Source organism: Formica exsecta, unplaced genomic scaffold (genome assembly GCF_003651465.1).
Source record: "Formica exsecta isolate Colony F162 unplaced genomic scaffold, ASM365146v1 scaffold122, whole genome shotgun sequence".
NCBI lineage: Eukaryota > Metazoa > Arthropoda > Insecta > Hymenoptera > Formicidae > Formica > Formica exsecta.
The window spans coordinates 2,105,160-2,126,615 of record NW_021848556.1 but is presented as its reverse complement, the minus strand read 5'-3'; the positions used below and the strand labels follow the sequence as shown (position 1 = coordinate 2,126,615).

The 21,456-nt window shown below is 32.6% G+C and overlaps 3 protein-coding genes across 5 annotated transcripts in view; 2 read left to right on the top strand and 1 right to left on the bottom strand.

Moving 5' to 3' along the window:
• The window catches only part of LOC115245473 (elongation of very long chain fatty acids protein AAEL008004-like), a 49,471-nt gene extending 43,908 nt beyond the window's left edge, over positions 1-5,563 (top strand). For all 3 annotated transcript variants that reach the window (XM_029823821.1, XM_029823829.1, XM_029823837.1), the window contains one exon: positions 673-5,563. In XM_029823821.1, coding sequence (XP_029679681.1) covers positions 673-1,029 — 357 coding nt within the window. In that variant the 3' untranslated portion in view covers positions 1,030-5,563. The remainder of the gene's footprint in view (positions 1-672) is intronic.
• Positions 5,564-6,896: 1,333 nt separating this feature from the next.
• On the top strand, positions 6,897-18,854 carry LOC115245550 (cell division cycle and apoptosis regulator protein 1-like). Its single transcript, XM_029823921.1, has 22 exons — positions 6,897-7,102; positions 7,672-7,799; positions 7,901-8,172; positions 8,258-8,509; positions 8,855-9,118; positions 9,197-9,422; positions 9,591-9,868; positions 10,653-10,908; positions 11,916-11,981; positions 12,069-12,269; positions 12,395-12,574; positions 12,657-13,007; positions 13,184-13,553; positions 13,639-13,798; positions 14,100-14,106; positions 14,781-14,903; positions 14,991-15,191; positions 15,317-15,496; positions 15,579-15,929; positions 16,106-16,475; positions 16,561-16,895; positions 16,987-18,854. Exons 1-22 carry the CDS (start codon positions 7,045-7,047, stop codon positions 17,272-17,274), a joined length of 4,917 nt encoding a protein of 1,638 aa, XP_029679781.1. The 5' UTR covers positions 6,897-7,044; the 3' UTR covers positions 17,275-18,854.
• A 604-nt stretch (positions 18,855-19,458) lies between these two features.
• LOC115245467 (transducin beta-like protein 2) overlaps positions 19,459-21,456 on the bottom strand; it is a 33,729-nt gene continuing 31,731 nt past the window's right edge. Inside the window, exons 2-6 of the mRNA XM_029823807.1 lie at positions 20,856-21,079; positions 20,452-20,638; positions 20,173-20,358; positions 19,918-20,100; positions 19,459-19,846 (exon numbers count right to left, since the gene is read on the bottom strand). Coding sequence (XP_029679667.1) covers positions 19,620-19,846; positions 19,918-20,100; positions 20,173-20,358; positions 20,452-20,638; positions 20,856-21,079 — 1,007 coding nt within the window. The 3' untranslated portion in view covers positions 19,459-19,619. The remainder of the gene's footprint in view (positions 19,847-19,917; positions 20,101-20,172; positions 20,359-20,451; positions 20,639-20,855; positions 21,080-21,456) is intronic.

Sequence of the window (21,456 nt, the reverse complement as noted above, 5' to 3'; positions counted from 1 at the left end):
GTAAGTTCAGCATCACCTCGCATTATTACGAATTTAGAAATGACAATTGCAGCGATCATGAAACCACAATTATAATGTGTTGTGTATACTTTACGCGAAATTTACTTCACAAATAGCATCTTATTTGATATTTCGTCAGTAATTGAATATCTCCGATTATTTTTTAAATATATGTTACATAAAGTCATTCAATTTTATTTCAAAAGTATCTTTAAAAACTATAATACCTAAATAAAAAATATTATAGTATGTCATGTTTAAGTATATATACTTTTAATCGCTTCTTCAAATATATATAGTAATTAATAGCGGGAATTGGAGAGCGGTTTCAACGAGTACAGTTTAAGATTCGTACTAGTAAAAAAAAAATATATAACGCTTAATCATAAGAATAATTGCTCTCTAGGATCCAATAAAATTACTCAAATAAATGAAATTGATAAAAAATGGAATAAAATGAATCGCTGACTGAATTCTTAATTTAAAATCCTATTCACTCTATAATCCTATTTCATCAGCGCAATATTACTACTGTTTTCTCTAATATTTAAAACGTTATATATTCAATGTATAATATTTTGGTTCCCCCATTGAAATAACATAAATTTTATACAACATAATTTCTATAATTGTTTTTACAGTTACTTACCTAACTGCTTGTGCGGATTACAGGTTCAATTCGTGTTGATCATGTTCCATCAGTTCCAATTGCTCTTCACCGAGTGCGATTATCCGCGAAGTTTCACGATCTGGATCGGTCTGCACGGTGTTCTATTCCTCGGACTGTTCTCGGACTTTTACAAAACGAAATATGTGGGCGCCATGAGTAAAAGCTCCGCAAGAAGAATGTATAATAGTACGTCTGGTGGAGGTTGTATGCCGGTTCTGGACGAGAACGGCAGCGCGACGCACAACGGCGTGTCTTCGTATGCCACGATCTACAACAAGGAATACAACAGCTGTTATAGCAATGGAACGAACAATGGTTATGTCGCCAACAATAACATCACAGATAAAAAGCTCGCTTAGGACACGTTGCGGCCTCATTGGAAGCTCGAACATTTTAGTCGGTGTGCCAGTCATCTGCTCGTCTCATCGTACCATTTGTCTATCATGAAAAATTATCTCGCAACATGTCTACGAATCTACACGTAAAACTGCGGAACCAAATTATGCTCATATGTAAAGAGGACGAAGAGACGATGAGATTTCCGGACAAAAGAGCAGACGTGTATAAAGCAAGATATCTTGTTAAATATTCTGCGTTGTTAGCAGAGCAGAAGTTGTGTTCACTAACATAGTGTCATCGACAAGACGGCTGTTACGACGTCCGTATTTAAAAAAAATAGAAAAAAACGCGATTAAACTGATCACTAGGAAAAGATGCGCAATTTTTATTTTCGAGTAAATTACGTAAAACGTGGGTGACCTCTAAATTAGAATCTTGCAATTATCTTTAAATTAAAGCTTTGTAATTATCTTTTTTATATTATTAATGATTTTCATTATCATTATTGTTAATGTCATTGCAGATTGTAATATCTGCGATGACATCATCGAAAATCATTAACAATATATAAAGATAATTAGCGAAGAGAAGAAATTACTTTATGATTTCCATATTTGGCGTTACAAAATTATGCTGCAATTTTTAAATTACAGATAGCTTAACTAAACTAATTAAAGAAAGATCATATTTGCTACAATATAAAAATAATGCGAGAGCAAGCCGGATAAAGCACACACATACGACGAAGAATGCAGAGCATTCATCATCGATAATTGAATTATCGATGAGGACGTGTTCGCTACGCATGCATTTTTTGCTGGTTGTATACATGTCGAATACAAATATGAATGTTGTTTAGTTGTACGTAATTTTTCAGATCAGTTTCCATTGAGACATACTGCTGGAACTAAATTCTTTCGCCTTACCGTTATCATCGACTCTATTTTGTTACTTCTCTTCCCCCCTCTCCCTCTCTCTTTCTATAGTCTTGATTGTGTTCAAAACTTTTTAATATTCTTAAAAATTTATAAGATTAAATTATATACAGATCAATTCGTCCAAAATATTGTACGTCAGAATTGGCTATATTATTATGTTGGCAATCGTTAATAATTTGTAAAGTTTTTTTTTTCTCTTTTAGAAATTTATTAATTTTGAAAAATTGAGACCTGTTTTTTTCTGATAATAATTCAAGTTTCTCAGAATAATTATATATCTTGCCATGTTTTTCGAACATGGTAGACGACTTGTGATCGTAAATTTGCTTCATGTTTGCCTTAGACTTTTCATTCGAGATTTCTAGCTATTTGTTAAAAAAGTATTATTTATATTTATATCTTATGTAACACGAAATTTTAATGTAATAATTTATTCAAAATGACAATTTTATATGTACGTGAGCAATTCATATTTTTTATTGATAATTGTTTCACAATAAAGCTTTATGGAAACGTTATACATTATTAGCGACATGTGCCAACTTTATCAACTAAGCATATATAACTTTCTGTGTATTATTAATTCATTATGTAGCTTGATTCTACCATTGATGGTGCGATAGTATTTACGATATAAGTTGCCGAAAAAGATTTATTCGTCGCTTTGATCTTCAATACGAGTGGCTTTAATAAACCGCACTGCGGCTCTGTATCATTGTGCACAACAGAACACGAACGCTTTAATCGATCGAAAAAAGTATACGATATTTCAAGTCGCGAAAGTCACGAAGCTCTATTGTCGTAGAATCAAGCTTTAAGGGAGCACGCACTGAGTAATGAGCCTTTCTTACACGCAATCCGTAAATTTGATCACAACGGACGGTCACAGAACAAGTCATACGAACGCGGATGTGTTTCAAAATGTATACACATACGCAAATAATAATATATTCGAGGGACAGGGCAAATGTTTAGAGATCATAATATTTGCACTATAAGATTAATATATTTGTACACTTCCTATTTTTATGAATATATTATTTATGATCTAAACACATATAATAAAAATCTTTAATGATAAAACGTTTCTCTCGATTGTAATAAACTCAACCGGCTATTTTTACAGGCGGATAAAATAGCTCTATCGAACGAGAGTGAGATCTAAACGTAGAATAGTCTTACATCGTGTCGTCATAATGAGCTCCTTTATGAAAGTATACGTACAATTGAGATGAGGATTAGCGATGGTTAGCGGGACAAATCGGAAACGAGTATCGTCGAAAAGCGTTCGTGCATTTTTCATTTATGCAGATAACGAGTTCCATGTTTGTGAAGCAGCCTCTTTCTCTTAAATGCAATGTTCTTCAATTATAGTCGCGCGCGAGAGCACATTCTCGAAATATTTGTTCAAGTATATGTATCTTGTATGTATATTTTTGTCGCACTTTCACAACGCCAGTATGTGTGTGCAAGATTTCGACATTGTAATATCGTAATGCACTATTGTATAAAAGATATATTTTGCACACACACACACATAATAGCTAATTTCTTAAATATTTTTTTATTTATACCAAGAAAGCAAATTAATAATTAAAAATCTATTCTTTCCTAATAAAATAGAAAAATGATATTTAATATAATAATTAACTATTTCCAAGAATATCTAAAGTTACTATCCGATCTTTCGTTTCTTTTGAAAATGATTGTTTTGAATATTTCCTCTAAAATTGTTAAAGATTACAATTAAGTTTTATCTTTTGTTATCGAATTCTTATCTCTCTCTTCTATATTATTTACTAATTTTTATGAAATATTTGAACCTTCTACAATTTATTTATGTATAATATGACATAAACTATCAGAAAATTGCAGAAAATGATGTGTATAATGACGCTTGATTGTAGGCTTGCATAGTTCACTTGTGTAAATCCGGGTATAATTGCAAAAATATGTTGAAATTATATTGGATGTATATTTCCATAGGTCGCGTTATATGTATACTAGGGTTAATTTTTTATGCACGAACACAATAACTTTGATTTCCGATCTATTGCAATACATTCTCGGGAATTGATATTACAGTTGACATTACAGATTTTGCATCGTACAAATTTGATTATTTATTATATGTATAACGAACATGTACTTAGCTTTGTTGCCCCGGCTTAGCATAAGCATAAGCATAAGAGAATAACTATTATAATGAAGAGCAAATGGCAAAACGCATACACATAATCTAAAAAACTGCCATAATTGAATGACAGAGTGTGAACAAAATTTCATATGAATGGGAGAAAGGCGAGAATTAAAAGCGGAACATAAATTAAGAGAAATATTCAGTCAGCTCTTGAGTGTTCAAGAAGATAGATTTTGTGCGTGGGTATCTTACACACAATACTGCGATATATATATATATAAAAGTTGAACTAATTAATAGTTAGATCTATTGTTATGCATTATCACAGTCTTATTTAATTTGTGATACAATGGTATTATGAACACAACATAATATATATAATGTGCTAATTAGCACATTTAAGAAAAAGACATTTTGGCGAGATAGCATCACACAACAAAGCAGCTTTTGTCAGCGAGTCGTAAATTATGACTTTTTATGAATATCACGATCCATAGCCATTTTTTAGCCGTTTTTAAAGAATACTAAATCTGCAACTGTCATGCATATGTCAATGAAATACCTTATATTGATTGACGAAACGTGGAATGTGAACAATCAAAAGATCGCGTTAAATCTTTGTTCCTCACCAGGTAACTAAATGAATGGAAAAACTTCGCTGATAAGACAAGAAGAAGCTTCCGATCTTTTTGTACTAATATGAACGCGATATTTTTTCTACGAAGATATCGTTGCTATTGCATTTTTTATTTTATTGTATTTTATCAATTTAAGCAAGCGAACAAAGATTCTTTTTTATGCATCGAACGCACAATACTTTTATACGAGAAACTACGTCAATTCTAATGTCTACGGTTTTGCAAGACAATTTTAATCCTTTATAAACCTATGTAATTTTTTCTATAGAAAAAGTGGCTGTCTTTATTGACGATGAATTAGCGCAGTAGATTAATACATACAGCGCAAAGATTAATACATTGACTTTCTTATATTTCCAATAATACTTTAATATGTGTATCGTGTTTTTTAACTTTTATTTTTTTTAATTCAAAATTCATATTCTTTTAAAAAATTAAAACTTAAATTTTTCGTAAATTAAAAATTAACGAAAGAAACGTGCTAAAAAACATTGCAAAGATATCTTCTGGACATTTTTGTGTCATATAATAGATTTTGCGCCAATTGCAAACAGCCATATAAAATTGCATGACACAGTGCTAAATAATAAAACGATACTTTACGTGTTCATAGAAGGATAATCTGCGCATATTATTATTGTGTAATGTACCATGTCATATGTCACAATTTCATATTCACTGGGCGCACTTCAAAGATTTAAAGAAAGCGCGAAAGGCTGCGGTCGCAGTGAAAAAGCGTATCGCGTCATGTACCTAACGTTACGAACTCTGTAATGATTCTCATTATATTTTTGTACATAATTGGGAAGAATTTTACGAGAGAATAAAGCGATTAAATGAAACTAACTCGACTTGACGTATTCGAAAACCATGAAAATTAATGATTCACTTAGAGAGAAAGAAAGAGAAAGAGATTTAAAAAATATCTAACTTGAAATATATAACTTGGTAGATACAGATAAATTGCTCGATTCTATATATTAATTTCATGTTTATTATATATTTTTTGTATAATTTTGGGGAATTTAAAAGAATTGAAAAATGTAAATTAATACGTATAAGTATAAATATACGTATTTGTAATTCATTTAATTTGTGTGAAAAATCTAGATATACATAATTTCACAATCTTGAATTTTCTCCAATCTTTTACAAAATCTTTGTTTATATGTTTATTAAAGTTTAGAAAAATGCTATGAGATATAATTAAACATGTTTTGTCTGAATATCGCAAAAATGTGAAATTCTCAATTCTTCGAGAAACATGATTAATACCTAATACATTTATCAAATGCTATTCACATATTACAGAACAATACGTACCTGGTAATGATCGCAAGTAATTTGCATCCATTGCACTCTCGATTTATGCGAAGAGATAACGCGAAATACGCAAAGTGGATTTCGATCCACTCTGGATATGCAACAACGGATCATCGAAATCGCGATATTGGCGTATAATATAACGATCATGCGCGATGTTTATTACACTTACGTACCGCACTTTCATTAGATATTCTCTGTCGCGCACGGAATTCACTTTTAAACGGTAATAATTACGAAAAATAGATTTAATACGAAGCGCGATTCGAGCTCTGCAACTCCATCGCGACGCGTTTTGTGTTTAACCGACGATTCAAATTTATCGAAACTTGCGCTTCTCCACGGACCAATCAGAGATTTGTTATTTTGCTTATGTAGCTCACTTCACGTAGCTTCTCTTCACTTCTCTCCCCTTTTTCTCTCCAACACTGAAATATAAATATCTATTTTATTAAAAAAGGGATGCAAAAAGGGGTAATATAAAAAAATGCAACTGTAAAAAATAAATTTCGTAGGTCTGTTTATCTTTTTATAAATCTAGGGAGAGAAAGAGCGAAAGATAAACATGAAAAGTACAATTGAAATGAACAGAGGTGCTCGCGCTTTCGTGCGGAAACAGAATTCAGGATATTTTAATAAATATCCAAAATATATACGTACCTGTAAATTATATCAACTATAATAAACACATTCGTGATTGTGATGCCGCAATTTGATAAGAGACCACAGCGATATCTGATATTACAATCTTGTCGATGTACGCGCGCATATCCTTCGAGGAGATATTTCGGAACCGGAAGTGGTTAGCGCGCGATTTTCCTACCGCAAACCGGACGCTGCTCCGAGCTCCGACTCGCGTAGTACGTGTGAAAACATGGCGCCCGAATGAAGGACGCTGAACGCGAGTGCCTGCCAGATTTACCGTCGCGTTTGTACACATACACGCATATATTCTCACAGAGGTGTCTCGATAAATCGGCCTGATACTTCGGCATAATGAGCAATCTGTCACCCTTCGGCGGCGGCAAGAACCCACCGTGGGTCCGCAATGCAGGTGAGTCCGCGTAATGCTCGCTTTCTTTCCGTAACGAGAACGGGATCACCTTGGTCATCGTCCCGTCTGCAATACGATCGCGACGATGTCGCCAAACTTCTTTCCGCTGCCGATTTACGCGAGTTGACGGATCATCTGCGATCTATTATGCAAACGCGCTATGTCGTTGGCGAAGTTTTTTTCGAAAATCGTGCGACAAGCCTTCTCGATTTTCCGATGACCTCTAAAGTGTAACGATCGCTGAAACGACACGATATCTCTAGAGAAACTGTTATTTACTTCTTTTATCCCCATTGATTTTTTTTTGAATGTTTTCGCGTTATATTAATCGTATCTTTCTCGCGAAACTTTTAGTTTAAATAAAACGTCTTTTTCAAAGATTATATGCACTGCTACCGAAATAAAACAATATCAAGTATTGTTACTTTCTTGGTATCTTTTTCTTATATAGTATTCGTGATGTATAATACAATTATTCGATATGACAATAAAGCAGTATTAAAATTTTGATTGATACAATTTATATCGTGATGTGTATAATGATTTTTAACTGTATTTGTGTGTGAAAGGCCAAGGTATACAGAATATCCAGCAGCAAATGTTAGGTCAAGCTATGGGCAGCATCGGAGGGCAGCCAATGGTGCAGTATCAACAACAAACTCAACAAGTATACCAACAAAGTCTGGGACTACAACAGGTAAATATCAAGAATTAGTATTTCCTTACAGTTGATATATGTATTATGAATTATCTTTAATAAGAAAAATATAAATGATTCTACATTTGCTTTATGTGTAGCCCAATATCACTATGGCATCAATGGCAACCCTTGGATCAAATTTGCCATCGGGTATAGCAGGACAGTTATATCCACAAGTCGCTACAGTATCTTATCCGACACCACGAGCATTGAACACAAATGCTTTTCAACCTTCTGTAACTGGTGTTCCACAGCAGGTGCAACAGAATGTACCTTCGTCGTCTACAAAGCAAAGAGTTTTCACGGGCACTGTTACCAAAGTACATGATAATTTTGGCTTTGTAGATGAAGATGTATTTTTCCAAACTAGGTAAACATAGTAGATCAAAGAATAATCTTTTTTCATACTTTTGCTTTCATAAATATTAATAAATCCATCTCACTTTTTCTTTCAGTGCATGCGTGAAGGGATCTAATCCTGTAGTAGGAGATCGTGTGCTTGTAGAGGCATCGTACAATCCTTCTATGCCGTTCAAATGGAATGCCACTAGAATACAAGTGCTTCCTATGAGTAATAATAGCAACAATGCAAATACTCAACAAACTAACCAATCAAACCGTCAACAACAACAGCAACAACAACAGCCAAATAGGACATCAAGCACTTACAATGCTGTACCGCCTCCTACAGAAAATCCCAACAACAGGTAAAGTGATTATTATTATTGTCTTTATTAACTTTGTTATTATATAATTTATATTTACATTTTAATGGCATGAACTAATATTTACTTGATTTTTAGTTAGCCAAATCTTAATTATTAGAATCAGTTAATATAGCTCGTATAGTTAATACTATATTAAGGTCCAATAATTCATATTTACCACAAGTTTATGAATCTGTTTACTAGTATTCAAATCATATTTGAAATCAAGTTCAAGTTTTAACAAATATTTCAAATATCTGGTTCAGAAGATTTTATAATATGTAAAATTACTTTAATGTGAGATGCAATATTTTATTGATGAAGTCTTACATTATATTGTAGTAGGTTCACAACAAGTACAACAAATTCCAATACTACCAGCAATCGTAACAAGGTTGGCAGAGTAAGAGAAAGATCTCCACGTGAGCGGAGAAACGATGACGAAGAAATAGAACGGAAGAGACGTCGTGAAGAGAGAATAAGAGAACGCGAGAAGAAGGAGGATCGAAGCCCATCAAGGACTAGAAGAAGCAAATCGCCCAGACCTCGTCGGCGTACAAGAGTTGTACCGCGTTACATGGTGCAAATACCGAAAATCGCACTCGACCTGTAAGTACAATTTATTATCTATTTTACGTGGTGGACGTGTATCCATTGGCAGAGTTTTATTACTGCTTATTATCACAGGCCTGAAGCAGATGTTCTTGAGATAAGAAGACGCTATCAAAATATGTATATTCCTAGCGACTTCTTTTCAACTAACTTCAGATGGGTCGATGCCTTTCCACCACATATGCCATTTACCCTTAATAAACCATGCTCCTTCCATGTTACACATAAAGACGTCGATCCGTGTAATGAAAATACAGCAGTACTAGAACCCTCGGATGCTGATTATCTGTTCTCTGCAAAGGTCTGTCAAGAAGTTGTGTTGCGATTGTCATTATAGGACAAGAGACGGGCGATTTCAAATTTCGTATCTATGCGCCGATATTTATAACGTGATAGGGATTGGGATATACATACATGCATGCATGTCGAAATGGTTTTGCATATTGAATATTTCTTAATTGCTTTTTAGGTCATGCTCATATCTATGCCTGCCATGGAAGAGATATACAAAAGATGTTGTGGCGTTTCTGAAGATAGGGATCCCGATCGCGATTACGTTCATCCTACGCGCCTTATAAATTTCTTAGTAGGCTTACGGGGCAAAAATGAGACAATGGCCATAGGTGGGCCATGGAGTCCCTCATTAGACGGGCCTAATCCTGAAAAAGATCCGTCTGTATTAATTAGGACGGCCGTGAGGACCTGTAAAGCACTTACCGGCATAGATTTATCCAGCTGCACTCAGTGGTACGCTTTTTCAAGTAGCAATATTTTTTGTTGAATGTCTAATATTCTGAAGCACTTTTACAGAATTGCTTCTTTAAAGCCCCGTTTCGTTACAAAGAATAATGTAATATCACTGAATTTTTTTTGCGTATATTGCTCATTCTACATTCTACATTCCAACAATATTATTTCGCAAACGAATACAGAAGGTCACAATTGTGGAATTCATTGCATTTTCTTATATTTAAACAAAAAATCTCATCTTTTTTTTCTTTTTTATTGTCTAAGTTACATTTCTAAATTTTTATTTTTTATATGACGTAAAAACAAATAATTTAAAAAAAAGTCAGGGTAGAACACTATAGTGTTAAGGTGTATATCCATGATAGATGTATTATTCACTATTTCGATAGAGAGAAACTCTTAATATCAGTTCTTTGACTTGATAAACTAAGATTGTAGCTCGATCTCTCTGCGGTGGAGGTATGTATTTGTTCTCTAAATACGAGCGACCGATGGAGATTGCTGCACTGGATCCCGGTTTCAAGCACACCCTCCCATCGACGACAATATATGAGCAGTCGCGGCAGACAAATCATCACTATTGTTCTATTATTATTATGATTGTGACCCATTAAGTTGTGCTTTCTCTCTCTCAAATGGTCTCTACGTTGTGCGCTGTACGTGGCTTTGTATGCAGTGCGTGGGCTTTACGAACAAGCGAACGAACACTTAGCATATAAGGCAACGCTAAGCGCCATTAACCTGAGTTGACGTTTGGGTATTGTTTTTCCTTGCGGCACAGGTACCGCTTCCTGGAACTCTACTACAGACGCGCAGAAACGACCCACAAGTCCGGGCGAGTGGTACCCTCTCGCGTTGAAACCGTCATACTATTTCTCCCAGATGTTTGGAGCTGTGTACCTACCAGATTGGAATGGGACGGGCTACAACTCAACTATAAGAAACAATTGGAGCGAAAGTTGCTGCGTGCCTCTTCTAACACCGACGATTTGGATGCTGCCAATGAGACCGATGAGGCTGCCGTCGCTGATCAAAAGGCACTGCCAACATCATGCCATATTTTTATACCTTTTTATATTTATATATATATATATATATATTCGTGCCACCGTTTCTTCCCATTACTAAACTGGATTTTCAATAGGCTATACTTGTTCATCGATCCTATAGTAGATCAATCTATCTTATAGGCGCTATTTCTCGCCATCATTTTTTTTCCTTTCTTTTTCTTTTTTATGCAATGGATTGCATTTACTGTCAGTTAAAAAAAAGTCATAATTTGGGTATGTTGGGTTATAATGCACAGATATGTTGTATTGTGACAGTAGTTTTAAAAATCAAATATATTGTTAGTGAATGATTAGACTGAGCTTTTTGAATGAAATATATGTTTATAGATTTGACTTCTTCCATAAAATAAACGTTTTGTTTTATGGAATAAGTATCATTTATATCGCAAAAAAAAAATTAAAGCATCATGTATAATTCTTAATAAGGCAAAGTATAAGTACGTATCTCATAACTTATATTAAAATCACTATTTTATTTTGTAAGTTAACGAGAAATACTTAATGCAAATGCTTTTAAATGTCGGAGAGGATCGACGGATAATGTATCGCTCCCTTAGCCAATGGCAGTCACATTGCATTAACAAGAGAAGCAAGCAAGCCTAGCTCGGAGAAGAGCACAGCTGAGCCATTCCCTTTCCTGAAACCTTCACCAACATTGAGAAAATCTCATTCAAAAGTTTTTATTTAATCATCGTTATATACTACAACCTTATTGATATTATCCATAACACACAGACACCAGAGCCAGGACACTATGAGATTCTAGCAGTTATTAAGTCATATTTGACGGTCATCGTGAATGAAGATATGTTTATATCGTTATAATGCGAGAGAGAGTGTTGAAAAAAGTAGAGAATGATGAAAGAATGAAGAGGGAGTGGTTTCGTTTCGTTATAGGGGCTGCTTCTGTTTTGTAGTTTTCTCTCTGGGCTTTTTACTTCTGCTTCTTACTAACGTGCACTTTCTTCTTTCAGGATGATTCTATGCCTGAGAAGAAAGATCCTACGCACTACTCCGAGCTAGATCCGAAATCGATGAACGTTAGTACTTAAATGCATTTAACATAAAACTCTTATCTTTATTCTATTACTTTTTTAAATCAAAATTTAATGTATTATCCAATATAGGTAAACGAATTGCGTCAAGAACTGGCAGCTCGTAACTTGAGCTCGAAAGGCTTGAAGTCGCAATTGCTAGCGAGACTTTTGAAAGCTGTAAAGTCGGAACAAGCCAAAGAGGAAGGTCGGCAAGATGAAGATGACAATGAAGAAGATGTTTCGCCGCAATCGAAGGAAGAGGACGATAAAAAATTTAGAGATAGCAAAGATGTAAGTAATAGATATATTTTACAAAATTATAAATATTTATTGCATGTATATATGCGGATATTATGTATTAAATTATATCTTGAAAATATCTAAGTATTAAAAATCACTAATTTTTATTTATTTAGCATGATGAAGATAAGAGAAAGCTTTACGAACGTGAACGTGCCGTACTCGAGAAGAGATACACTTTACCCGATTCATCGCATATTATCGTTCACCCCTCTAGAATGGCCAAGAGTGGAAAATTTGACTGCACGGTTATGTCTTTGAGCGTATTATTAGATTATAGGCCGGAAGATACCAAGGTTTTTTTCCTATTTTAAAATTATTTTTTAAATTAGTTTATTTTAAAAAAGATAATTTATACATTTAATCTTTTGCATATAGGAGCATTCTTTTGAAGTATCTCTTTTTGCTGAACTGTTCAACGAAATGTTGATGCGAGATTTCGGCTTCCGCATTTATCGTTCATTGTCCAACCTCCCCGAAAAAATTAAGGAGAAGGACGAAGATAAAAAGAAAGATAAGAAGGATGATAAGAGAGATGACAAGAAAGACGATAAGAGGAAGGAAGATGAGAAAAAATCTAGTAAAAAGGATGAAAAACGGGATGATAAGAAGAGAGAAGAAGCCAAAGATAAGAAGGATGACAAAGATGCAAAAAGTAAAATAGATGATAAAGACAAAGAAAAGGATAAAAATGACGACGAAGAGGAAGATGAAGAAGATGAATCTGATGTAAAAATTTATTCTTTATATATTTTATTCTATATATCTTGTATAAAAATACTGTCTTCAAGCGCTGAAAAACTTTATAATTGTACAAACGGATAACATTTATGGAATATATAATCTATATAAATGTTTGTTTATATATATATATTTTATGACATATTATGTAATTATTTGTACAGGATGACGATTCTGTAAAAGATGGTAGAAGGGATAGAGACAAAGATGGAAAGAAACGGAAAACAAAACTGTACACATATGATCCTTACCTTCTGCTGTCATTTGTGTATTTCGATCAGACACATTGCGGATATATATTTGATAAGGATATAGAAGAACTTATTTACACTCTGGGACTGAATTTATCAAGAGCTCAAGTACGAAAACTAGTGCAAAAGGTTGTTACGAGAGATTCTTTGCATTATCGCAAATTGACAGATAAATCGAAAGAAGATGATTTAAAGGACGAGAAGAAGGACGATAAAGAAAGTGATAGAGGTGAATCGACCAAAGCAGAAAATGAGGAAGATATATTGCGTTCACTTGCTCTCGGTAATGTACCTTCTTAACATAAAAATATATTATTATAATACAATATGCCTATTAATACTAATTATTACCCCATATACATTTCTAGGAAATAAGAAATTATTACCAGTATTTGTGGGAAGCGGACCGCCTTCGAAAAGGGCGCGAAGATGCATTTTAGAAAAAGGCGACGAAGAAATTCCAGAAGGTATTGTTTTGTACAAAGGCTCCTTATACAATTTTAATTTTATTCAAATGACTATCTTTAAGTTTAACTTAAGCTTATTACTATTAATTTTATTGTATTCTATTTTTTTTATTTTTATACCTTTTTATATTTATATATATATATATATATATATATTCGTGCCACCGTTTCTTCCCATTACTAAACTGGATTTTCAATAGGCTATACTTGTTCATCGATCCTATAGTAGATCAATCTATCTTATAGGCGCTATTTCTCGCCATCATTTTTTTTCCTTTCTTTTTCTTTTTTATGCAATGGATTGCATTTACTGTCAGTTAAAAAAAAGTCATAATTTGGGTATGTTGGGTTATAATGCACAGATATGTTGTATTGTGACAGTAGTTTTAAAAATCAAATATATTGTTAGTGAATGATTAGACTGAGCTTTTTGAATGAAATATATGTTTATAGATTTGACTTCTTCCATAAAATAAACGTTTTGTTTTATGGAATAAGTATCATTTATATCGCAAAAAAAAAATTAAAGCATCATGTATAATTCTTAATAAGGCAAAGTATAAGTACGTATCTCATAACTTATATTAAAATCACTATTTTATTTTGTAAGTTAACGAGAAATACTTAATGCAAATGCTTTTAAATGTCGGAGAGGATCGACGGATAATGTATCGCTCCCTTAGCCAATGGCAGTCACATTGCATTAACAAGAGAAGCAAGCAAGCCTAGCTCGGAGAAGAGCACAGCTGAGCCATTCCCTTTCCTGAAACCTTCACCAACATTGAGAAAATCTCATTCAAAAGTTTTTATTTAATCATCGTTATATACTACAACCTTATTGATATTATCCATAACACACAGACACCAGAGCCAGGACACTATGAGATTCTAGCAGTTATTAAGTCATATTTGACGGTCATCGTGAATGAAGATATGTTTATATCGTTATAATGCGAGAGAGAGTGTTGAAAAAAGTAGAGAATGATGAAAGAATGAAGAGGGAGTGGTTTCGTTTCGTTATAGGGGCTGCTTCTGTTTTGTAGTTTTCTCTCTGGGCTTTTTACTTCTGCTTCTTACTAACGTGCACTTTCTTCTTTCAGGATGATTCTATGCCTGAGAAGAAAGATCCTACGCACTACTCCGAGCTAGATCCGAAATCGATGAACGTTAGTACTTAAATGCATTTAACATAAAACTCTTATCTTTATTCTATTACTTTTTTAAATCAAAATTTAATGTATTATCCAATATAGGTAAACGAATTGCGTCAAGAACTGGCAGCTCGTAACTTGAGCTCGAAAGGCTTGAAGTCGCAATTGCTAGCGAGACTTTTGAAAGCTGTAAAGTCGGAACAAGCCAAAGAGGAAGGTCGGCAAGATGAAGATGACAATGAAGAAGATGTTTCGCCGCAATCGAAGGAAGAGGACGATAAAAAATTTAGAGATAGCAAAGATGTAAGTAATAGATATATTTTACAAAATTATAAATATTTATTGCATGTATATATGCGGATATTATGTATTAAATTATATCTTGAAAATATCTAAGTATTAAAAATCATTAATTTTTATTTATTTAGCATGATGAAGATAAGAGAAAGCTTTACGAACGTGAACGTGCCGTACTCGAGAAGAGATACACTTTACCCGATTCATCGCATATTATCGTTCACCCCTCTAGAATGGCCAAGAGTGGAAAATTTGACTGCACGGTTATGTCTTTGAGCGTATTATTAGATTATAGGCCGGAAGATACCAAGGTTTTTTTCCTATTTTAAAATTATTTTTTAAATTAGTTTATTTTAAAAAAGATAATTTATACATTTAATCTTTTGCATATAGGAGCATTCTTTTGAAGTATCTCTTTTTGCTGAACTGTTCAACGAAATGTTGATGCGAGATTTCGGCTTCCGCATTTATCGTTCATTGTCCAACCTCCCCGAAAAAATTAAGGAGAAGGACGAAGATAAAAAGAAAGATAAGAAGGATGATAAGAGAGATGACAAGAAAGACGATAAGAGGAAGGAAGATGAGAAAAAATCTAGTAAAAAGGATGAAAAACGGGATGATAAGAAGAGAGAAGAAGCCAAAGATAAGAAGGATGACAAAGATGCAAAAAGTAAAATAGATGATAAAGACAAAGAAAAGGATAAAAATGACGACGAAGAGGAAGATGAAGAAGATGAATCTGATGTAAAAATTTATTCTTTATATATTTTATTCTATATATCTTGTATAAAAATACTGTCTTCAAGCGCTGAAAAACTTTATAATTGTACAAACGGATAACATTTATGGAATATATAATCTATATAAATGTTTGTTTATATATATATATTTTATGACATATTATGTAATTATTTGTACAGGATGACGATTCTGTAAAAGATGGTAGAAGGGATAGAGACAAAGATGGAAAGAAACGGAAAACAAAACTGTACACATATGATCCTTACCTTCTGCTGTCATTTGTGTATTTCGATCAGACACATTGCGGATATATATTTGATAAGGATATAGAAGAACTTATTTACACTCTGGGACTGAATTTATCAAGAGCTCAAGTACGAAAACTAGTGCAAAAGGTTGTTACGAGAGATTCTTTGCATTATCGCAAATTGACAGATAAATCGAAAGAAGATGATTTAAAGGACGAGAAGAAGGACGATAAAGAAAGTGATAGAGGTGAATCGACCAAAGCAGAAAATGAGGAAGATATATTGCGTTCACTTGCTCTCGGTAATGTACCTTCTTAACATAAAAATATATTATTATAATACAATATGCCTATTAATACTAATTATTACCCCATATACATTTCTAGGAAATAAGAAATTATTACCAGTATTTGTGGGAAGCGGACCGCCTTCGAAAAGGGCGCGAAGATGCATTTTAGAAAAAGGCGACGAAGAAATTCCAGAAGGTATTGTTTTGTACAAAGGCTCCTTATTGGATGTAGAAAAACTCGTTGGTCAATTGAAAAGATCTGAGAAAGCGCGTTTAGACACTGAAGATCGTATGATGGAAATTCAGCATGAACTAACTATAGTCAATGAAAAATCCACAAAACAAACTAATAATATTAAAAATCTTTCGGAAGATTTAAAAATGTACAAAGATAAATTGCGAAGCACAGAAGAAAAGCTCAAGAAAGTTTCTGTAAGTATATTTGTTTTTTGTTATGTGCATCCAATTTAAAAAAAAAAAAAAAAAAAAAAACGATTACGATATTATTTTTTTATGTTTACAGACTGATTGCCATACTTATCTAACTGCAGTAAAAAATATTTACCATATAGCAGCAAAAATGATGCAGAGTGATACAAGAAAAGTAGAGGTAGTAGAAATTCAAGATGAAAAGGTTGGCAATGAGATAAATGGTTCAGAGATGGAAAATAAATTTAAAACTGATACGAGGTGGGGAGATAATAAAGTCCAAGTGAAGAAGGAACCCATGGACATAGATAAAGACAAGAAATCTGACAATAAAACTTCTGTCAAAAAAGAGGTTACTGAAATGGACAAGGAGAAGAAATAAAAATTGCATCTATTTATTATAATACGCACTGATACAAATAGAGGTTTGATCTTATTTTACTTTCACATGCGCGTGCATATGCACATGACATGTAAAAAAGAAAAACGCAAAGCGGATGAGGAACTAACAAAAAATTTACCCTATATGAAATTGTGTGATCAAGACCATATTTTGTAACTTTTTCACTCAATGATAATGTGTGATGGCATCTTTAATTAGTATAATAGAGAAGCACTTAAAATCATGCATAATAATTTGTATCAATGTAATGTATCATTGTTAAAATGTCTTTCGTTTTCCACATAACTTTAAATATTTTGCATAAATGGATAAATATACAAAATTGAGTTTTGAAATATGATCTGCCATTAAGTGCCAGATATTGATTATATATATAAACCGGTATTTAATATTATTATAGTTTCAATAATATGTTAACAAATGTATAATTATCCTATCCATATAAATCGCGTGAGGATTTTTATTATTTACAATAACGCAAAAATGATAGGTATTGCATTTCCATTGTTATTACGTGAATACAAAATAATTTTTGAAATAAAATTCTTATGTAGTACATATAATTCTTATTAAGTACATATTTTAGAGCTGTTTTGCATAGTTTAATCTTATAAATTATATATAATTAATATCATATTGTTTACATTATATTTTTGTTGTCAGATTTCTCATGATTCTTTAAACGAAATATGTTTTTCAATGAAAAAATATATATCGCAAATTTAATTTTTTTTTAAACTAACCTTAACTCTATAATGTATAATTTAGCGTAATAAACATGTAATGCAATAAATGTGATACCAATGATAAAGTTACACTAGTATTTGATTTCAAGGATATCTATTCTTGCATTTGTGTTGAATTTTGCAGGATTCTATTTTATTTCACTGCTGCTGATTTTGCAGTATAGTCAGCATTCGTATATGTTTAAAAAAAACATGATATTGAAATATATCACTGTCCAAAAGCAACAGAACTTTCCATTAAAAATAACGACACATTCAATATATTTTTTCTATGCAGCAATAAAAATTATTCTTTTCATAGTATTCTTTTCTCTTTTATTAAACAAGAAAATATATACAGTTTTAAAATAATTCGAGTCTATAAAATATTTCTTTTGACAGTAATGTCAATAATCTAATAAAAATATAACAAAACCACACAAGATATCCTTTAAGTTAGATGTTGTGTGTATTTTCACCGAATGTGTCAGACACTTTTGTCCAAAAGTTATACAAAAACGTGTTCTCGAACGTGAGCAATCATGCATAATCGCACGTTCCATTGCCCAAGTTTATAGTTTGCAACTTATGATGCCAAGGATACTATTTTGTACATAGTTTCTTATATTATATAGAAAAACTTTTTGTAGTTTGTTAGAAAAGGCCACATTTTTATCAAAAAGAAAAAGGCACGTTATGAGAGTATAAAAATGCGTGAACAATTCCAATTCTGTGTACTTCATTGTTATACAAATCTAATGAAAATTATAATTATCTTCTTGAGCACACCTGGTAGTCAAAAATGTAAGAGTAACAATAAATATTGTTTCAACAGTATCTGTAATGTGATAATTTATGTGTGTGTGATGCGTACCCATTATTGCGACTTCAAATTAATTTCAAACAAAGCGTGTTTTAAAATTGTACTTATTCAAATTATTTTTAAAATTTATTGTTCAAAAGTTAATAGATATTTACAGTTTTTGTAGTCAATTCAAATTCTGATATCATCATACTCGATGGAATCTGTGGTAAATATAAAAAATTAGAAGAGAGAATTTGTTAATTACACATTTTATTCATAATACATAAAAGAATATTAGAATCTCTTTTTGTTTCTCTCTTTATGTAAAAAATCTTTAGAAGACATACAATTTTATTGTATTCATTCTCTTTTATTGTTCCACATCGTACTGGAACATGAGTTTGAATTTTATGCAATATAAGGAATGCATGATATATGGACCAGAATGGAGCAGAAATAGAATAAAATTAAAAGAATAATTTTATTCTCAATATTGTCCATAACTTTTCAAAATTTACATAAATGTTAAAAATACTTTTTATATAAATTTCAAACTTTTCTTATAAATCTATGTAAATTTTGAAAATCTACACATGACATTAAGAATTGAACAGATTTAGAGTCATACATTTATGCATTTGTGAAAATTATTTTTATTTGCAGAAAATAGATAAATTCATGTATCAATATTTACATGATATAGAAAGCATTAAACCTTTCAAGAATATAATTTTATTTTATTTTTAATTAATTTTGGCATCTCACATAAAACGAGAAAAGGGAGTAAGTTAATGTTATTCTGGACATTTCTCTTCCATCTTTTCGAGTAATTCTTTATTGTCGCGAATCATCTTTTCAAGGCGTTCCTTTGTTGCCTGGGTCTGTCTCTGCTCCAGTTTGCGCTTAGCAGATTCTATCGCAGTTCGATATCCAGTGACATTGCGGAAAATCTTGATGTGTTTATCACCAGCAACTAATATGTATTCTCCCATAGCGTCGAAAGCCAAACATGTTATAGGCTCTATAAAAATAATAAAAGTTTATCGAGTTCTAAGTGAACGTCACACGAAGACCGATAGATTGTATAATTACCGACAAAGATGTCTTGTATAGTGGTATCCAGAACACCGGTAATGGTAGAATAAAATGATATAGACGATCCATGCGCGATCACCAGGACTTCCGCATTCGGTGATAAAGCCAGGCTTGCCGGAGCCATATTGTCCCAGGTTCCAGTCATCAAAAGATGCGGATCTTCCCCTTTCTCGAATTCGACTGAAAAGAGAATTTTCTTATACTTATTGTTCGAATTTTGTGGTTTCACCAATAAATAATACTGTGCGTTACTTTTTATATCATAGAAACGATATGTCCCGTCCTTGGACACAGTGGCCATACGACTTGTGTCAGCGCTAAAAGCGAAGTCGTGGACCCCGGATGTATGCCCAGCGAGATCGAATGCTTTTATTACTTGTTTAAACTCTCCGGATTTACCGAACACCACTTCCCATACGTTCACTTCCGGTGTAAAACCTTGCAATATATGATTTTATTAATATAATTTTGTATTTCTGAGCTTGTATATATAGTTAACGACATTCTTCAGCGAAAATCGCGTATGTTTACCAGAGGCAGCAACGAATCGACCACAAGGTGATATACGCGCACGATGAGTAGATCCTAGATGCATCTCCACAGTTGCTAGCGGTTGTCCTTTCAAATCCCATATGATAAGATCGTTTGCAGTACTGCACGTGATGATGTACTTCCCGGTGGATGCGATATCCATTCCGACAACATCTTCGGTGTGACGCTAAGGATAAAAATAATTGATATATAGTGTGCACATACGTAATCTTACAAAATAACAGATTTACATAGTAGTTAACTTTTCAGCAATTAAATTGAACAGTATATGATACATTTTTATATTTTTTATCACTATTTTATTATCAAAACAAAAAAAAACGTTAGCAGAAATATAACATAGCGAAGAAGAGATATTTTAAGTAAGTAATATTATAATATACCCGCGGAAATTCCAGCGCCTTGGTCGCAGATGCTAAATAACCATCAGATTTCTTTGCGATCTTATACACCTCGATGGTATTAGCCATGGCTTTGTGAATAATGAATGCCTTTCCGTCCGGGGACCAGCGTATCAAAGTTGCGTGATCAAATTCTATGTTAACGCGCAAAGATTTACGATTTTTCGACGTGAAATCCTTCGTGTACCACAATAGCACGGTGCGATCTGCAATAAATATAGAACAGATATAGGATAAGTTCATCTTTAATAAAAAATTTTTAGAATTATATTATCTATATGTATGTGATGACTATAAGTGTAATGCTAATATTTATCTATATCTATAGAATCTTTCAAGTCATCGCAAATAAAAATATATTCGGTGTATCTCATTATTCTACTATAATTTTATACTTAATTAAACAATGAAAGATAGAAAGATGTATATAGGATAAATAATTATAAAGCATGAGTATTGCAAAGCTTTTTTTATTCAACAATATTGATCATTTTAATTCATCAGAATATTACATTGTAAAGTTGTATCTTAAATCAAATTGAAATATTCTGATAAAAAGATAATCTTAAAAGAAGTACAGAAT

Bases quoted from the DNA above. Each gene is read 5' to 3' on its own strand.
- LOC115245550 (XM_029823921.1), top strand. From the start codon at position 7,045: ATGAGCAATCTGTCACCCTTCGGCGGCGGCAAGAACCCACCGTGGGTC. The intron at 9,119-9,196 runs GTAAGTACAATT...TTATTATCACAG, and splicing joins CCGAAAATCGCACTCGACCT to GCCTGAAGCAGATGTTCTTG. The intron at 12,575-12,656 runs GTTTTTTTCCTA...TTTTGCATATAG, and splicing joins ATAGGCCGGAAGATACCAAG to GAGCATTCTTTTGAAGTATC.